Here is a 16,448-nt window from a genome sequence, read left to right as displayed (position 1 = left end):
AACATTTGCAACAGTGAATACTAGAACGAATCTCATTCAGATATTTTTTACATTACAAGTTTTTCTTTAAAAAAAAAAAGATTTACCTTGTAACCCTTACAGTCGAGGTTCTGAAGGAAAAGGCAAAACCAGTTCCTGAAAAGGAAGGTATAGCTTTAAAACAGAAAATCACTTACTATGAGACACTGTATAAATGTATATGATAACATATCTGCAAAGGTTGTTATGACTGACCTTTCAATTACTGCTCTGTTTTCCAGCACCTGAAATAACTAAAGAAAAACCAAAGCCAACACCAAAGAAAGGTTTGTTCATTTGTAATGTTAATGCAAAACATTTCCCCCAGCCAAATTTAAGACAAAAGCTAATGCTTAAATTATTTTGTTATAATCATTTTAGAGGCTGAAGCCATCAAGGAGAAAGCTAAACCAGCCACTGAGAAGAAAGGTGATTTACTTTAACAATTAAAATTATTATTATTATCCTGTGCAAAAATGCTAATGCTAAATTGACTTTTTCTATATTTTTTGATAATTTTAGAGGCTGAAATCATTAAGAAGAAAACTAAACCAGCCTCTGAGAAAAAAGGTAAGAGTTACTATTTTTATTAAAGGATAATTCCGGTATTTAACACCTTGAGTCTATATTGTAGTTTGTTTTGGATGAACAAGAGTGGTGGACAAATTTTTTTTGACAATGGTTCCTCTCTCGAGTTTTTGACTATAATAGAATTGGCCATGGACCCATTTAACATTGGAGTCAATCTGCATGTCCGAAAATGTAAGTAAAACAGCCAATAATGTTCGTTTACAAAACTGTTAAACTCACCGAGTGGTTAGTGGTGTTCATTAATGATTATAAACAATATATCGTCGCAATATATGATTCCAATCCGTTTATTTTGCTATAGTGGAACTATTTTTTCAACAATGGGATTTTACAAAATGACGAATAAAACACGACAGAAACTGTATTTCGCAACACTTTTTGTTTCTGGAACATCAACGAACACCACTAATCACTCGGTGAGTTTAACAGTTTTGTAAACGAACATTATTGGCTGTTTTAATGACATTTTCGGACATGCACATTGACTCCAATGTTAAATGGGTCCATGGCCAATTCTTTTATAGTCAAAAACTCGAGAGAGGAACCATTGTCAAAAAAATGTTGTCCACCACTCTTGTTCATCCGAAACAAACTACAATATAGACTCAAGGTGTTAAATACCGGAATTATCCTTTAACGTTTTATATTTGATCCATGTTATGCATGCTTCTTTCAGTTTCCGCTAATCCCATTTACTTATTTACAATCTCTACATTTTATTATTTTCAGAGGCTGAAGTCACCAAGGAGAAGGTTAAAGCAGCTCCTGTAAAGAAAGGTATGTGGATGAGATGATCATATACTTTTGATTTAGACTGCATGATGATCATTCATCACGTGATACTGTCTCATAGAGTCCGAAGCTGCTAAAGAAAAGGCACCTGAACCAGAACCCACTAAGAAAGGTGTTAATATGCTAAAGTTTTTTATCTTTTAAAATGTAGCAATTTTGAATGCATGCCTTACAAATATTTTCATATAAGCTTTTAGAAACAAATATCAATCTAACTTGTGATATCTTTCCAGTTGAGGTTCTAAAGGAAAAGGAAAAAACAGTGCCTGAAAAGAAAGGTACATATCGAGTTTCCCTGTTCAAAATTCAAAATCACTTTTACTAATTATGTAATGCAGTGCATCTGTACATCTGCAAATTCTAAAGTTAAACCTTCGTGTTTTGCAGCAGCACCAGAAATAACCAAAGAAAAACTCAAGCCTGTACCAAAGAAGGGTAACTATTTCATTATTAGTGAGAATAATGCTTAAAACGGCTTTATTACTGGCCTTTTGTAAGGTGATGCTAATTTTTTGCATTTTATTTTATTTACATTTTTAGAGGCTGAAGTCATTAAAGAGAAAGCTAAACCAGCCCCTGTGAAGAAAGGTTTGACTCATTGTATTTAGAATTAAATTACTATTTTCTTTAACAACATGATTAAACTAAACAAAACAAAACATCTAAATATGTTTTGCATTATCACGATCTTAGAGGCTGAAGTGATTAAGGAAAAAGTTCAACCAACCCCTGAGAAAAAAGGTGAGTTCATGTATTTATATCTAGACAAATTCGAAAGATAATATTTTAAATATCGTTTGCAATCACCAAATTGCCATTCCAGAGGTTGAAGTCAAGGAGAAAGCAAAACCAGCTCCTGCAAAGAAAGGTATGGATGTCAATAAATATGTTTGTCTAATAATTATTCATATCATTAAAATTACTTTCTTGTGGAACTTGTGTTTCGTGACTTTTGTTTCTATAAATATTTTATATTTTCACATATTTCAGAATCTGAGGTCATTGAAGAAAAATCCAAACCAGCCCCTGAGAAGAAAGGTTTGGATATGAATGATTATTTATCACATGAAACAATAATGTATCCTAAAATAGTAGTAGTAGTAGTAGTAGTAGTACTAAAGTACTTTAGTATATTTATATATTTTACCTGCCAGCCAGTGTATTCATATACAAAATTAAAACTAGAAATGAATTTGTATGACTGTCATCTATCCTATAATTTTTAATACTCTATTTTGGGTTCTCTTACGTAGAGTTCTCTCGTACTGCGTCGAAGAACGCTACGGGAAAGATATTTCTTTGTCGAGATTGAAGCCAAAAATTAATCCTTAATTTTGTAATATTGTAAAACGCTTTTCTGAAGCATACAACCTAGGCGGAGCAATACAGCTCACCCATTGGCTGCTCTGCCAGAAAAGCACAGCCTATGCGAGGCCAGGACGCTGACCAATGAGGGCGCTTCGCGCCCTTCTGCGTCACCTCCCGCCCAAACAGGCGTGGCCTAGGCCTATAAATACGAGCATAGCTGTCTAACACGCCGATTTTCTAAAATTCACGAGCTACACGCATCGTTGGATTGGATTCGAGCCGCCACAGCCGTTTGGAACAAGCACCTCAGCAGGACGCGCCTCTTACCTGAAGCCGCTGGTCTTCGCCGCCTTCAGCCGCCGTTCCCTGCTGCGCTTCTCCGGCGTGGAATATCCTTTACATTATGTGTGTGTGTTTTGTGTGTGTGTTCGCCGTCGCGACACACAGTTTTTCCACCACTAGAGAGCCGAGCGTCTTTTTCAAGATGCCTCGCACCTCCTGTGGCTCGTGTAGAGCCCCGCTCAGCGACAGGGACCACGTGCTTGTGTTTCCTGCCTGTGAGTATCACGCAGCTTCAGCTCTCGTCGATGGCGGCTGCCATCGCTGTAATTTGATGCCTACGGTGACTCTGCGGACTCGCCTGGCGTTCATTTACTGAAGCTGCATCTTTTCCGCCTGCTGTAGTGCCGCGCCGTGAAAAGCGCCGTGCTTAGCAGAGCCCGGAACCTCCCTTCACCACGAGGTGCTCGCCGCTGCTGCCGCCAGCTTCTCCGCCCGCTTCGCTGGACTCTATGATCGACGAACAATGGCCGCTGTGTGCCGCCGCGTCCGTCATGAACGAGGAAGGTGAAGCCGCGTCTGTGGAGGAAGACTGCTTTTCTCTCCCGCTTCGGATGGGCGAGCTCCGAGGATCTCCCCTCCCCCGCCGCTCATGAGCGCCGACGGAGAAAGACCAGCATCGATGCGCTTACCGGCTGGATGGCTGTTTTTCTGCAGAGGAACGTACGTTACCGTCCTCACGACCCGCGCCCTTTTCTTCCTGAATTCACGAAGAAAGCGCGGAGTCCCGGAAAGCCCCGTCTTTAGCCAGGATGCGCACTTCTGCTTCGAGGGAAGCTACAGTGTTAAAATCCCGCCGCGGCCGGATTTCACTAAAATGTCTCGCTCGCACAGTCCCAACATACGCGACCGTGCCAGTGTATTTTGCAGTCACCAAATCAGCATCAATGCTCGTTTGCCTGCACACAAACGCCGTTTTCACGACGCCCCAGGTAAATCTGAAAATTTATTTTCTGGTGTCCCGGCCACGGCCGATGGTGTAATGTGTGTATCCGTAATGCCCACGACTCAGTGCCCATTCATACACACAAGCACAGCCCTGCACAATACAGGGCTTGCACACATAAAATCGACTCGTGTCGATTGTGCAATACATGTAAGTTAGTGAACGTGCCCGCTTTTTAGTGCCCACAATCACTACACACTGCATGTCCCGTGGTTTCTGTAAAAACGAAACGAATGCACGGTCAGTCGGTTCTGATAGACAGTACTCTCTGTGCTACACGGTGTCCCGGCCACAGCCGATGATGTAATGTGTGTAACTGCAATGCCCACGACCCAGTGCCCATTCATACACACAAGCACAGCCCCACACAATACATTGTGCACTATATGTAGTGAGCTTGCCCGCTTTCAAGTGCCCACAATCATTACAAGCTACATGTCAACATGGTTTCTACGGAGCTCGCACCGCGTGCTCTCTCTCTCTCTCTCTCTCAGCTGAGAGAGCTGAGCGCGCGCGCGGGCTGCCCGCTCGATAAGCGCGCCCCCGCATCACGCCATGTTACAGCACACGACTGCTCTCGTGTCGCCGCCATTTCGCGACCAGAGCCCGGTTTTTCAACCCGTGCAAGCACAGCCCCGTACAACACAGGGTCTGCACACATAAAAACGACTCAGGTCGTTTGTACTTTACATGTAGTGAGCGTGCCCACTGTCCAGTGCCCACAACCACTACACACTGCACGTTCCGCGGTTTTTCTGTAAAAACGAAACCAACGGACGATCAGTCAGTTCACAAACACAGTATTCCCGGTGTTATAAATGTGCCCGCTACCACGCGCCCACATTTATTCACAAATATACGAGCCCTACGGGCAGCCCCGTTCAACACAGGGTTTGCACACTTAAAATCGACTCAGATCGATTGTGCTTTACATGTAGTAAGCGTGTCCACTGCCAAGTGCCCACAACCACTACACACTGCACGTTCCGCGGTTTCTGTATAAACGAAACTAACGAACGGTCAGTCAGTACACAAACACAGTGTCCCCGGTGTTATAAATGTGCCCGCCACCAAGCGCCCACGTTTATTCACAAGCATAACGAGCCCTACGGGGCTCGTCCCGCGCGCTCTCTCTCGACACAGAGAGCCGAGCGCGCGCGGGATGCATACTGTGTTAAACATGCCCCCCCGCCTCACACGCCACGGCGTCCATGTTACAGCACACGGTTGCTCTCGTGTCGCCGCCATTTCGCGACCAGGGCCCAGATTACATTCAACCCCTAGTCACACGTGCAGATGCATGGGAAGGACTTCCCGGGGTCTCAGAATGGGTGCTAGAGACTATAAAAAGAGGCTATTCGCTACAGTTTCATCGACGCCCTCCCCGTTTCACGGGAAAAGTCGAAACCACGGTAAAAACAGAAGTAGCACATCTACTTCGAGCCGAAATAGCGAAGCTATTGAGCAAAGGGGCCATAGAGCCTTTATCTCAAGCTCAGAGCGAAGGGGGTCTGTACAGCAGATATTTCCTGGTACCGAAGAAAGACGGGGGTCTCAGACCCATTTTAGATCTAAGGCGTCTGAACAAAACGCTAACAAAGCGGAAGTTCAGAATGCTCACGACCAGAAGTATCCTCGCGCAAATTCGCCGAGGAGACTGGTTTATGGCAATAGATCTGAAAGACGCGTATTTTCACATACAAATTGCGTCACGTCACAGGCGATTTTTGAGATTCGCCTTCGAGGGCCGGGCATATCAGTACACAGTCCTGCCATTCGGCCTATCCCTAGCACCTCGTACATTTACAGTGTGCATGGACGCGGCGCTGGCACCCCTGAGACTCCGGGGCGTTCGAATTCTGAACTATTTGGACGATTGGCTAATTCTGGCTCAATCGCCGTCAGAACTCGCTCACCACAAGACACTAATACTCGATCACCTCGAGTGCTTAGGTCTGAGAGTCAATTGGGAGAAAAGTTCACTGTTTCCCAGTCAAAGGATCTCCTTTTTAGGACTGGATCTGAACTCACTGTCTATGACAGCACAGCTGTCATCACAGCGCAGGCGAAATACCCTGCAAATGGCGAAATCCTTCCTCAGCGGCCACATAGTGCCACTCAGGAGATTTCAGAAAATGCTGGGCCTCATGGCCTCAGCCTCAACAGTGCTGCAGTTGGGCCTGCTGCGCATGCGCCCACTACAGTTCTGGTTGAGAGCGCGCGTACCGCGCCGAGCATGGTTACACGGTCGCTATCGCCTCAAGGTCACTCAGGAATGCATTTCAGCCCTGACACCATGGAGAGCGTCAGACTGGTACCGGTCAGGTGTAAGCCTGGGGACTTCCTCGAGCCTGAAGGTGGTGTCCACGGACGCGTCCACCTCAGGCTGGGGAGCACTGCTCGTCGGCAGTCCGCTCTTTGGCCAGTGGTCAGAGCGAGCCGAACTACCGCACATAAACTGCCTGGAAATGATGGCAGTGGACTTTGCGCTGAGGCGCTTCTGTCCCCGGATAAAAGGACACCACGTCCTGGTCCGCTCGGACAACATGTCGGTAGTAGCCTACATAAACCGCCAGGGTGGCGTGAGATCCCGGAACCTATTCAGGTTAGCGGAACGCATACTGGTGTGGGCCCAGCACAACCTGCGCTCGTTAAGAGCAATGCACGTGCCAGGCCACTTGAACGTAGGCCCGGACAGACTCTCACGGAACAACGTTCCCACGGGAGAGTGGTCCCTACACAAACAGACAGTGCGTCTGCTGTGGAAAACGTTCGGCAGAGCGGAAATAGACCTGTTTGCAAACCAGGAAAACGCTCATTGCCCAGAATTCTTTTCGAAGAGCGAGAACGCGCTGGCCAGAGTCTGGCCCCGCCGCCCGCTCTATGCTCTTCCTCCTGTCTCACTCCTGCCTCAAGTGCTGGAGCGTATCAAGGAGAGCGGATGCTCAGTACTGCTAGTTGCTCCATTCTGGACGAATCAGACCTGGTTCCCAGCTTTGATGCGACTGAAAAGTACTGCCCCGTGGCCGATTCGAGTGAGGAGAGACCTCCTCTCACAGGCCAAGGGCTCGATTCTGCATCCTCACCCCGAGCTTTGGTCCCTACACGTATGGGCCATAAACGGGTACCCGCTAACCTCCCAAGAGGAGTGTTAGACACGATCGAACAAGCTAGGGCTCCGTCTACTAGACGGCTCTACGCTTCCAAATGGTCGGTGTTCTCTGGATGGTGTTCAGATCAAGGTCTGTCACCACTTCAGTGTGGAGAACCGGAGATTCTCTCCTTCTTGCAAGAGCTATTGGATAAGGGAAGAACCCCATCCACGCTCAAAGTCTATGTGGCTGCCATATCAGCGTTCGTTAATCCAACGCTTGGCCGTTCACTAGGCAGGAACGACCTGGTGGTCCGCTTCCTGAGAGGCGCCAGGAGGTTAAACCCTCCAAGGCCTCCTTCAGTCCCCGTTTGGGACCTTTCTACAGTGTTGAACGCTATGAAAGGGGCCCCTTTCGAGCCTATTCACTCAGTTGACATGAAACACCTGTCTCTCAAGACCGTGTTTCTTTTGGCTCTCGCTTCAGTGAAGCGTGTGGGAGACTTGCAAGCGCTCTCAGTGAGAGCTTCTTGTATGGAGTTCGGGCCAAACGACTCTATAGTCGTACTGAAACCGAAGCATGGGTACGTGCCTAAGTCCCTCAACACACCGTTCAGGGCTCAGGTCATCTCCCTGTCGGCCCTGCCGGCCTCAGAGGACGGAAATAGCTCCCTTTGCCCGGTCAGGGCATTAAGAGCTTACGTGTCCCGCTCCGCTGTTTTTCGACAGACGGAGCAGCTCTTCGTTTCGTTCAGCGGGCGCTCCAAGGGACGAGCCGCAACGAAACAGAGTCTGTCTCGATGGGTAGTGGACGCCATTGCGCTAGCCTACGCATCTAGAGGCTTGGAATGCCCTTTGGGCATCAGAGCACATTCCACGAGAGGCATGGCCTCTTCATGGGCTTGGTATAGCGGAATCTCGTTACATGATATCTGTATGGCGGCAGGCTGGGCCTCCCCGTCTACATTTATTAGGTTCTATAACCTAGAGGTTCCTGCGTTGCAGGCTAAACTGCTCTCGGTCTAGAAGACTATGTACAAGTGTTCCTGCCCCGCACTGCGGCCCAGGTCACTTCAATGGTAATATGTACAAGTGCTCCTGCCCCGCGCTGCGGCCCAGGTCACTTCAATGTCTAATATGTATAAGTGTTCCTGCCCCGCGCTGCGGCCCAGGTCACTTCAATGTCTAATATGTATAAGTGTTCCTGCCCCGCACTGCGGCCCAGGTCACTTCAATGGTAATATGTACAAGTGCTCCTGCCCCGCGCTGCGGCCCAGGTCACTTCAATGTCTAATATGTACAAGTGCTCCTGCCCCGCGCTGCGGCCCAGGTCACTTCAATGTCTAATATGTATAAGTGTTCCTGCCCCGCGCTGCGGCCCAGGTCACTTCAATGTTTAAGCATCACTCACTGACAATGTGTCCCATGAGCATGCTATTACCCCTCATATATATCTATATTTACATATATATGCTATTATGCCTTAAGAGGCACTACTATAAGGGATGATGCTATTTTAGCCGCTCTCCCTATACTTCTTGGGGTAGGCACTTGTATACCAGGGCGCGCGCGCCCTTAGGTGTCTGTGTCGGTCCAAGAGCACGCATGGCGTTTTACATGGGGTTCCCGTAGCGTTCTTCGACGCAGTACGAGAGAACTCTACGTAAGAGAACGTACTCGGTTACTAACGTAACCTCGGTTCTCTCTAGGAGAGGGAACGAGTACTGCGTCTCATGCCGTGCGTGTCCACGCTGCGTCGCTTCATTGACGAAAATCGGCGTGTTAGACAGCTATGCTCGTATTTATAGGCCTAGGCCACGCCTGTTTGGGCGGGAGGTGACGCAGAAGGGCGCGAAGCGCCCTCATTGGTCAGCGTCCTGGCCTCGCATAGGCTGTGCTTTTCTGGCAGAGCAGCCAATGGGTGAGCTGTATTGCTCCGCCTAGGTTGTATGCTTCAGAAAAGCGTTTTACAATATTACAAAATTAAGGATTAATTTTTGGCTTCAATCTCGACAAAGAAATATCTTTCCCGTAGCATTCTTCGACGCAGTACTCGTTCCCTCTCCTAGAGAGAACCGAGGTTACGTTAGTAACCGAGTACGTTTTAATGTATTGAAAGTAGCCAGATTTTCGCCAAGCTAGTTTAGAATAATGTTCCTTTTTTCCCCTAAATGTTTTTATATTATAACAGCTAAATCAACCTATGAGAAAGTTGAGAATTAAATGAACCTTTCCACAAGAAAAGATAAAGATATCCACAATAAAGATAATAAATCTTTTAAAACCTCTAAATATTTTGACATCATTGCAAATTCAGAGGCTGAAGTCATCGAAGAGAAAACCGCTCCTGTAAAGAAAGGTATAGATATCAATTAAAGTTAACGTTTTCTTTTAGCTACCGGTAGTTTTTTAAGATAACACTTATCTTTTGTTTTTTAATGCATAATAGATTAGAACTGGTTTGTCTTCATAATTTATATTATCATGATTGCAGTGGCTGAAGTCGTCAAAGAGAAAGCTAAACCAGCCCCTGAGAAGAAAGGTTTGACTTACTATGTTAATATTTAAAATGTTTACTCCAAGAAAAATGTTATATTATGCAAAATGGTTTATTTGACTTCCTCTAAGTATTTGTATATAATAGTCATCATTTCAGAGGCTGAAGTTGTCAAGGAGAAAGCTAAACCAGCCCCTGAGAAGAAAGGTAAGAGTTACCATTAACTTAGCTTCATGAGTGATTTTACTTTTTGGTATCATACGTTTTAAGATAATGCAAAAAAGACATTTATAATCTCTAAAGATTTTTAAACCATTCTCATTTCAGAGGCTGAAGTCATCAAGGAGAAAGTTAAACCAGCTCCTGTGAAGAAAGGTGAATGAAATTAAATCATATCCTGCATATGCAGTCGCCTTCCGCTGTATGATCAATCATATCAGATCAATTTTAAACTGTTTTATAGAGCCTGAAGTTGCCAAAGAAAAGGCTCCTGAAGCAAAACCCCAAAAAGGTGAGATGTCTCCCCACATATGTGCATTTAACTCATTATTTGACATGATTGAAATTCCTTCCTTTTTGTTTTGTTTTGTAGAGCCTGAAGTTACTAAAGAGAAAGCTAAACCAGTCCCTGAGAAGAAAGGTTTGACTTGTGTTGATTGATGATTTGTCATTTATCAAAATGTTATTCTTTCTCTAAACATATTTGTAATGTTATCATTTCAGAGGCTGAAGTCATCAAGGAGAAAGTTAAACCAGCTCCTGTAAAGAAAGGTATGGATGTCAAACAAAACATCCTGCGTATACTGTTGTTTTCCACTATATGATGTTTATTCATAACACAACACAATGCTGTTTTATAGAGCCTGAAATTTCTAAAGAAAAGGCACCTGAAACAACAAAGAAAGGTATTTATATACTGTACAGTTTTTGCTATATTCCATATGATAGAAACAAATCATCATTTTTTTGTTGTCATCCTTTTTAGTCGAGGTTGCAAAAGAAAAGGCAAAACCAGTCCTTGAAATAAAAGGTTAAGCATCTAGTTCAAAATTCACGTTTGTATCTTATGACCTCTTGATTTGATTTGACTTGATGCATATCGCAAGTTCTGCCAATTGTTTGACTGTAGCCACTTGTGACTGCTATTTTAATTGTTTCTTGGCTTTTATAAATATTACAAAGAACATTATGATAAATTATGTCATGAGAGAAGATTTTTTACATTAAACTCTTCTTTGCTTTGCAGAACCTGAGATAATTAAAGAAAAACCCAAGCCAACACCAAAGAAAGGTATGTTTACTTGCATTAATTTGTGAAAATAATGACAATTTCTGTTGTAAGATAATGTTAACCTTTTGTTTTCACTCCATATGTTATGCCATAAAAATGTAGAGGCTGAAGTCATCAAGGAAAAAGCTAAACCAGCCCCTGAGAAGAAAGGTTTGATTTACTGTGTTACCCAATTAATACAATTCCTAAGCAAAATAAAATGTGATGTTAAAATGTTTTATATTATCAACATTTTAGAGGCTGAAGTCAAGGAAAAAGCTAAACCAGCTACTGAGAAGAAAGGTAAAAGTTATAATTTCATGTGTGCTTTCACCCAAACTAAAAAATCCAGTTGATATTTTGCTAAAAATAATAATATATGATACAGTATACACTACACTCTAATAAATGCTGGGTTGTTTCAATCCAATTTTGGGTCAAATATGGACAAACCCAGCCGTTACATTTTTAACACAACGTTTGGGTTTGTCCATATTTGACCCAAAATTGGGTTGAAACCAACCAGCATTTTTTAGAGTTTACCATTCAAAAGTTTAGTTATCGGTAAGATTTTTAAAATAAATTTCTTCTGCTTACTAAAGCTGCATTTATTTTACCTAAATTACAGCAAAAACAGTAATATTGTCAAACATTTAAAATAACTTTTTTTCTATTTGAATATAATTTAAAATGCAATTTATTCATGTGATGTCAAAGCTTAAATTTTAGCATCATTAATCCTAATATTGTTTAAAATAAAACTTTTAAACGAAATATATATGTATGTATATGTTTTCTAAATATTTTTACATGATTACCTTTTTCAGAGGCTGCAGTCATCAAGGAGAAAGTTAAACCAGCTCCTATAAAGAAAGGTATGTATGGATTTACTGATTTTGACATTATTATGATCATTTATCACATGCAAAAAAAAATTTTTTATAGACCCTGAAGTTTCTAAAGAAAAGGCTCCTGAACTGAAACCCAAAAGAGGTGAGTTTTTCCTACAGGCCTTCTAACATTGTAAATCTAATCATAGCAACAACAAAAACAATTGTGAAGAAAAGCTTCATTGTTTGACTCTATGAAACTGAAATATCCCTCTGTTTTCTGTTTTGTAGAGCCTGAAGCTGTCAAAGAAAAACCTAAACCAGCCCCTGAGTTGAAAGGTTTGGTTTACTGTGCTAACAATCAAGATAACAATATACATACATGTTATATTACACTCCTATAATGTTTAAATGTTTTTATTTTATCAACATTTTAGAGGTTGAAGTCATCAAGGAAAAAGCCAAACCAGCCCCTAAGAAAAAAGGTAGAAGCTATAATTTAATGTGTGCTTAAACCTCTAAGTTAAAAATCAAATTCATTCTCACAAAAAAGATGAGATGTAATTTTTCTACATATTCTCACATAATTTCCTTTCAGAGGCTGAAGTCATCAAGGAGAAAGTTAAACCAGCTCCTGTAAAAAAAGGTATACATTGAATTAAATAATCTGCTTATATTGTTGTTTTAATAATGTTTGATGATCAGTTATCACACCAAACCGTACGATTTTATAGAGCCGAAGGTTCCTAAAGAAAAGACACCTGAACCTGCAAAGAGAGGTATTATATGTGTGTGTGTGCAATTTTAAATACTTGAATGTCAATATGTTTTCATTTAGTAAGTTTTGTTCTGAAACATCCTTATTTATCTTCTAACCCCTTTCAGTTGAAGTTCCAAAGGAAAAGACAAAACTAGTCTCTAAAGAAAAAGGTACACATCTAGTATATGACCTAATATTTATCAGCACCATAGCAAATGTTGACAATTATGACTTGTTACTATGCTTGCTTTGCTCAAACTACCAATATGTTTATTACAGGATATTTGAAAACTTACATGTTAACTTGCATAACACAACATTACATTCTAAAGTTAAACTCTCATGTTTTTCAGTACCTGAGAAAACTAAAGACAAACCAAAACCAGCACCAAAGAAAGGTGCTCCAATTTATCAATAAGAAGGCCAAAAAAGTCCCTGGTCAGTTTAAAGATCACGCTAATGCTTTTATATAATCATTTCATTTCAGAAGCTGAAGTCGTCAAAGAAAAAGTAAAACCAGCCCCTGTGAAAAAAGGTTAAATTTACTGTTTTATCTGTTAATTTTACTTTATTTGTAAGAAAAAGACTAAAATTATGCAAAAGAAATTATTTTCCCCACAAAATAATTGTACATTATTTTATTTTCAGAGGCTGAAGTTAAAGAGAAAGTTAAACCAGCCTCTGAGAAGAAAGGTAAGAGTTGCCTTTTTGTTTTCTTTCCTGTGTTAAAGATGAAGTTAAGATTAATAAATTTAAGATTTTTTACAGTCTCTAATATTATCATTGTCATTTCAGAGGCTGAAGTCATCAAGATGAAAGTTAAACCAGCTCCTGTAAAGAAAGGTACCGTATGGATGAAAATGAATTGAAATCACAATGTGTACTTTTGCTTTCCCACTGTATACTAATTCGAGTATCATAATGGAAAAAAATACTGTTTTATAGAGTCTGAGGTTTCCAAAGGAAAGGCTCCTGAACCAAAACCAAAAAGAGGTGAGTTTTTTTTAACCCCAACACAAGCAGATAATATGTACTTTAAAGAAAACTACAAATTTCACAGTAAACAAAATAATCTTTTCAGAGGCTGAAGTCAAGGAGAAAGCGAAACCAGCCCCTGAGAAGAAAGGTAAAAACAAATGTGTTGCTGTTTTTTTTTGTTTTCTTGTTTTACATTGTGTGATTTTATTCAGTGTTAATGATAAATCTAAGATTCTATTCTTATGAATTGAAGATATTTTACAATCTCTATATAATATCGTTGCCATATCAGAAGCTGAAGTCATCAAGGAGAAAGCTAAACCAGCCCCTGAGAAGAAAGGTAAAAACAAATGTGTTGTTGTTGTTGTTGTTGTTGTTGTTTTTGTTTAGTTTTTTTACATTGTGTGATGTTATTTCGGTGTTAAGGATAAATATAAGGTTCTATTCTTATGAATTTAAGATATTTTACAATCTTTATATAATATTATTGCCATATCAGAAGCTGAAGTCGTCAAAGAAAAAGTAAAACCAGCCCCTGTTAAAAAAGGTTCGATTTACTGTTTTATCTGTTCATTTTACTTTATTTGTAAGAAAAATACTAAAATTATGCTAAATAAATTATTTTCCCCACAAAATAATTTTACATTATTTTCTTTTCAGAGGCTGAAGTTAAAGAGAAAGTTAAACCAGCCTCTGAGAAGAAAGGTATGAGTTGCCTTTTTTTTTCAATGTGTGATTTGTTTTCTTTCCTGTGTTAAAGATGAAGTTAAGATTCATAAATTTAAGATTTTTTACAGTCTCTAATATTATTATCATTGCCATTTCAGAGGCTGAAGTCATCAAGATGAAAGTTAAACCAGCTCCTGTAAAGAAAGGTACCGTATGGATGACAATGAAATCACAATGTGTACTGTTGCTTTCCCACTGTATACTAATTCGAGTATCACATGGAAAAAATACTGTTTTATAGAGTCTGAAGTTTCCAAAGGAAAGGCTCCTGAACCAAAACCAAAAAGAGGTGAGTTTTTTTTAACCCCAACACAAGCAGATAATATGTACTTTAAAGAAAACTACAAATTTCACAGTAAACAAAATAATATTTTCAGAGGCTGAAGTCAAGGAGAAAGCTAAACCAGCCCCTGAGAAGAAAGGTAAAAACAAATGTGTTGTTGTTGTTGTTGTTGTTTTTGTTTAGTTTTTTTACATTGTGTGATGTTATTTCGGTGTTAAGGATAAATCTATGATTCTATTCTTATGAATTTAAGATATTTTACAATCTTTATATAATATTATTGCCATATCAGAAGCTGAAGTCGTCAAAGAAAAAGTAAAACCAGTCCCTGTTAAAAAAGGTTCGATTTACTGTTTTATCTGTTCATTTTACTTTATTTGTAAGAAAAAGACTAAAATTATGCTAAAGAAATTCTTTTCCCCATAAAATAATTTTACATTATTTTCTTTTCAGAGGCTGAAGTTAAAGAGAAAGTTAAACCAGCCTCTGAGAAGAAAGGTAAGAGTTGCCTTTTTTTTCAATGTGTGATTTGTTTTCTTTCCTGTGTTAAAGATGAAGTTAAGATTCATAAATTTAAGATTTTTTACCGTCTCTTAATATTATCATTGCCATTTCAGAGGCTGAAGTCATCAAGATGAAAGTTAAACCAGCTCCTGTAAAGAAAGGTACCGTATGGATGACAATGAAATCACAATGTGTACTTTTGCTTTCCCACTGTATACTAATTCGAGTATCATAATGGAAAAAAATACTGTTTTATAGAGTCTGAAGTTTCCAAAGGAAAGGCTCCTGAACCAAAACCAAAAAGAGGTGAGTTTTTTTTAATCCCAACACAAGCAGATAATATGTACTTTAAAGAAAACTACAAATTTTACAGTAAACTAAATAATCTTTTCAGAGCCTGAAGTCAAGGAGAAAGCTAAACCAGCCCCTGAGAAGAAAGGTAAAAAATAAAATTTGTTGTTGTTTTACATTGTGTGATTTTATTCGGTGTTAAAGATAAATCTAAGATTCTATTCTTATGAATTGAAGATATTTTACAATCTCTATATAATATCATTGCCATATCAGAGGCTGACGTCATCAAGGAGAAAGCTAAACCAGCCCCTGAGAAGAAAGGTATGGATATTAATGAAATCACTGTGTGTAATGTTGCCTTCTCGCTGTATAGTGATTCAAGTATCACATGAAAAAATACTGTTTTATAGAGCCTGAGGTTTCTAAAGAAAAGACTCCTGAATCAAAACCCAAAAGAGGTGTGATATTTTTTTTTCTTTTTCTTTTTTCTAATCACAAGCAGATAATATGCACTTTATTGTAACTGTGCAAATTGAGTTGTACTTTAATACTCTATTATATGTATTTAGTTACCTCTAAATATGTAAACATTTTCACAATTTCAGAAGCTGGAGTCACCAAAGAGAAAGTAAAACCAGCCCCTGAGAAGAAAGGTTTGATTTACTTTCAAATGTAATAAAAAAATATTTAGGAAAATATAAGATCATGCTAAAAAAAACTTTTTATTTAATATTACCAACATTAGAAGCTGAAATCATCAAGGAGAGACTTAAGCCGGCTCCTGAGAAGAAAGGTAAGAGTTACGGTTATTGTGGCTTAATGTGTGCTTTCATTCTGAAGATAAAGACGAAACTCAAATTCACTCAAATTCAATGATGATGATTCATTTTTCATTATTTCTGAAGTAATCAAAAAGAAAATTAAACAAGCTCCTCTAAATGAGATAAAATATTTTATGTTATCATCATTAGAGGCTAAAGTCATCAAAGAGAAAGCTAAACCAGCACCTGAGAAGAAAGGTTTGATTTACTTTGAAATGTAATGAAAATGTTCTTTAAAAAAAAAATATATAAATGCTAATATTTATTTAATATTATCAACACTTCAGAGGCAGAAATCATCAAGATGAAACCTAAGCCAGCTCTTGAGAAGAAAGGTAAGGGTTACTTAACATAGCTTGATGTGTGATTTCAAGTTAAAGACCAAGCTCAAATTTAC

General features: G+C 40.1%; 1 protein-coding gene across 50 annotated transcripts in view; it reads left to right on the top strand.

Moving 5' to 3' along the window:
- Positions 1-16,448, top strand: part of LOC307008820 (uncharacterized protein) — a 48,086-nt gene that overhangs the window by 20,301 nt on the left and 11,337 nt on the right. For 13 of the 50 annotated variants that reach the window (XM_079632032.1, XM_079632031.1, XM_079632019.1 and 10 more), the window contains 54 exons: positions 103-147; positions 261-305; positions 400-447; positions 541-588; positions 1,339-1,386; positions 1,463-1,513; positions 1,635-1,679; positions 1,789-1,836; positions 1,942-1,989; positions 2,095-2,142; positions 2,225-2,269; positions 2,392-2,439; positions 9,403-9,444; positions 9,580-9,627; positions 9,730-9,789; positions 9,910-9,957; positions 10,046-10,093; positions 10,175-10,222; positions 10,306-10,353; positions 10,443-10,487; positions 10,568-10,612; positions 10,829-10,873; positions 10,976-11,023; positions 11,111-11,155; positions 11,680-11,727; positions 11,798-11,845; positions 11,974-12,021; positions 12,120-12,167; positions 12,281-12,328; positions 12,417-12,461; positions 12,568-12,612; positions 12,796-12,840; positions 12,930-12,977; positions 13,091-13,135; positions 13,238-13,285; positions 13,388-13,435; positions 13,524-13,568; positions 13,674-13,760; positions 13,920-13,967; positions 14,081-14,125; positions 14,248-14,295; positions 14,391-14,438; positions 14,527-14,571; positions 14,725-14,772; positions 14,886-14,930; positions 15,050-15,097; positions 15,195-15,242; positions 15,331-15,375; positions 15,465-15,551; positions 15,641-15,688; positions 15,836-15,883; positions 15,976-16,023; positions 16,202-16,249; positions 16,339-16,386. In XM_079632032.1, coding sequence (XP_079488158.1) covers positions 103-147; positions 261-305; positions 400-447; positions 541-588; positions 1,339-1,386; positions 1,463-1,513; positions 1,635-1,679; positions 1,789-1,836; positions 1,942-1,989; positions 2,095-2,142; positions 2,225-2,269; positions 2,392-2,439; positions 9,403-9,444; positions 9,580-9,627; positions 9,730-9,789; positions 9,910-9,957; positions 10,046-10,093; positions 10,175-10,222; positions 10,306-10,353; positions 10,443-10,487; positions 10,568-10,612; positions 10,829-10,873; positions 10,976-11,023; positions 11,111-11,155; positions 11,680-11,727; positions 11,798-11,845; positions 11,974-12,021; positions 12,120-12,167; positions 12,281-12,328; positions 12,417-12,461; positions 12,568-12,612; positions 12,796-12,840; positions 12,930-12,977; positions 13,091-13,135; positions 13,238-13,285; positions 13,388-13,435; positions 13,524-13,568; positions 13,674-13,760; positions 13,920-13,967; positions 14,081-14,125; positions 14,248-14,295; positions 14,391-14,438; positions 14,527-14,571; positions 14,725-14,772; positions 14,886-14,930; positions 15,050-15,097; positions 15,195-15,242; positions 15,331-15,375; positions 15,465-15,551; positions 15,641-15,688; positions 15,836-15,883; positions 15,976-16,023; positions 16,202-16,249; positions 16,339-16,386 — 2,628 coding nt within the window. The remainder of the gene's footprint in view (positions 1-102; positions 148-260; positions 306-399; positions 448-540; positions 589-1,338; positions 1,387-1,462; positions 1,514-1,634; positions 1,680-1,788; positions 1,837-1,941; positions 1,990-2,094; positions 2,143-2,224; positions 2,270-2,391; positions 2,440-9,402; positions 9,445-9,579; positions 9,628-9,729; positions 9,790-9,909; positions 9,958-10,045; positions 10,094-10,174; positions 10,223-10,305; positions 10,354-10,442; positions 10,488-10,567; positions 10,613-10,828; positions 10,874-10,975; positions 11,024-11,110; positions 11,156-11,679; positions 11,728-11,797; positions 11,846-11,973; positions 12,022-12,119; positions 12,168-12,280; positions 12,329-12,416; positions 12,462-12,567; positions 12,613-12,795; positions 12,841-12,929; positions 12,978-13,090; positions 13,136-13,237; positions 13,286-13,387; positions 13,436-13,523; positions 13,569-13,673; positions 13,761-13,919; positions 13,968-14,080; positions 14,126-14,247; positions 14,296-14,390; positions 14,439-14,526; positions 14,572-14,724; positions 14,773-14,885; positions 14,931-15,049; positions 15,098-15,194; positions 15,243-15,330; positions 15,376-15,464; positions 15,552-15,640; positions 15,689-15,835; positions 15,884-15,975; positions 16,024-16,201; positions 16,250-16,338; positions 16,387-16,448) is intronic. The other 37 variants (XM_079632013.1, XM_079631995.1, XM_079632002.1 and 34 more) reach the window with 35 other exon arrangements.

The sequence above is a fragment of the Phoxinus phoxinus genome (assembly GCF_949152265.1).
Source record: "Phoxinus phoxinus genome assembly, chromosome: 13".
NCBI classification, from domain to species: domain Eukaryota; kingdom Metazoa; phylum Chordata; class Actinopteri; order Cypriniformes; family Leuciscidae; genus Phoxinus; species Phoxinus phoxinus.
This window is presented reverse-complemented; position numbering and strand designations above follow the sequence as displayed.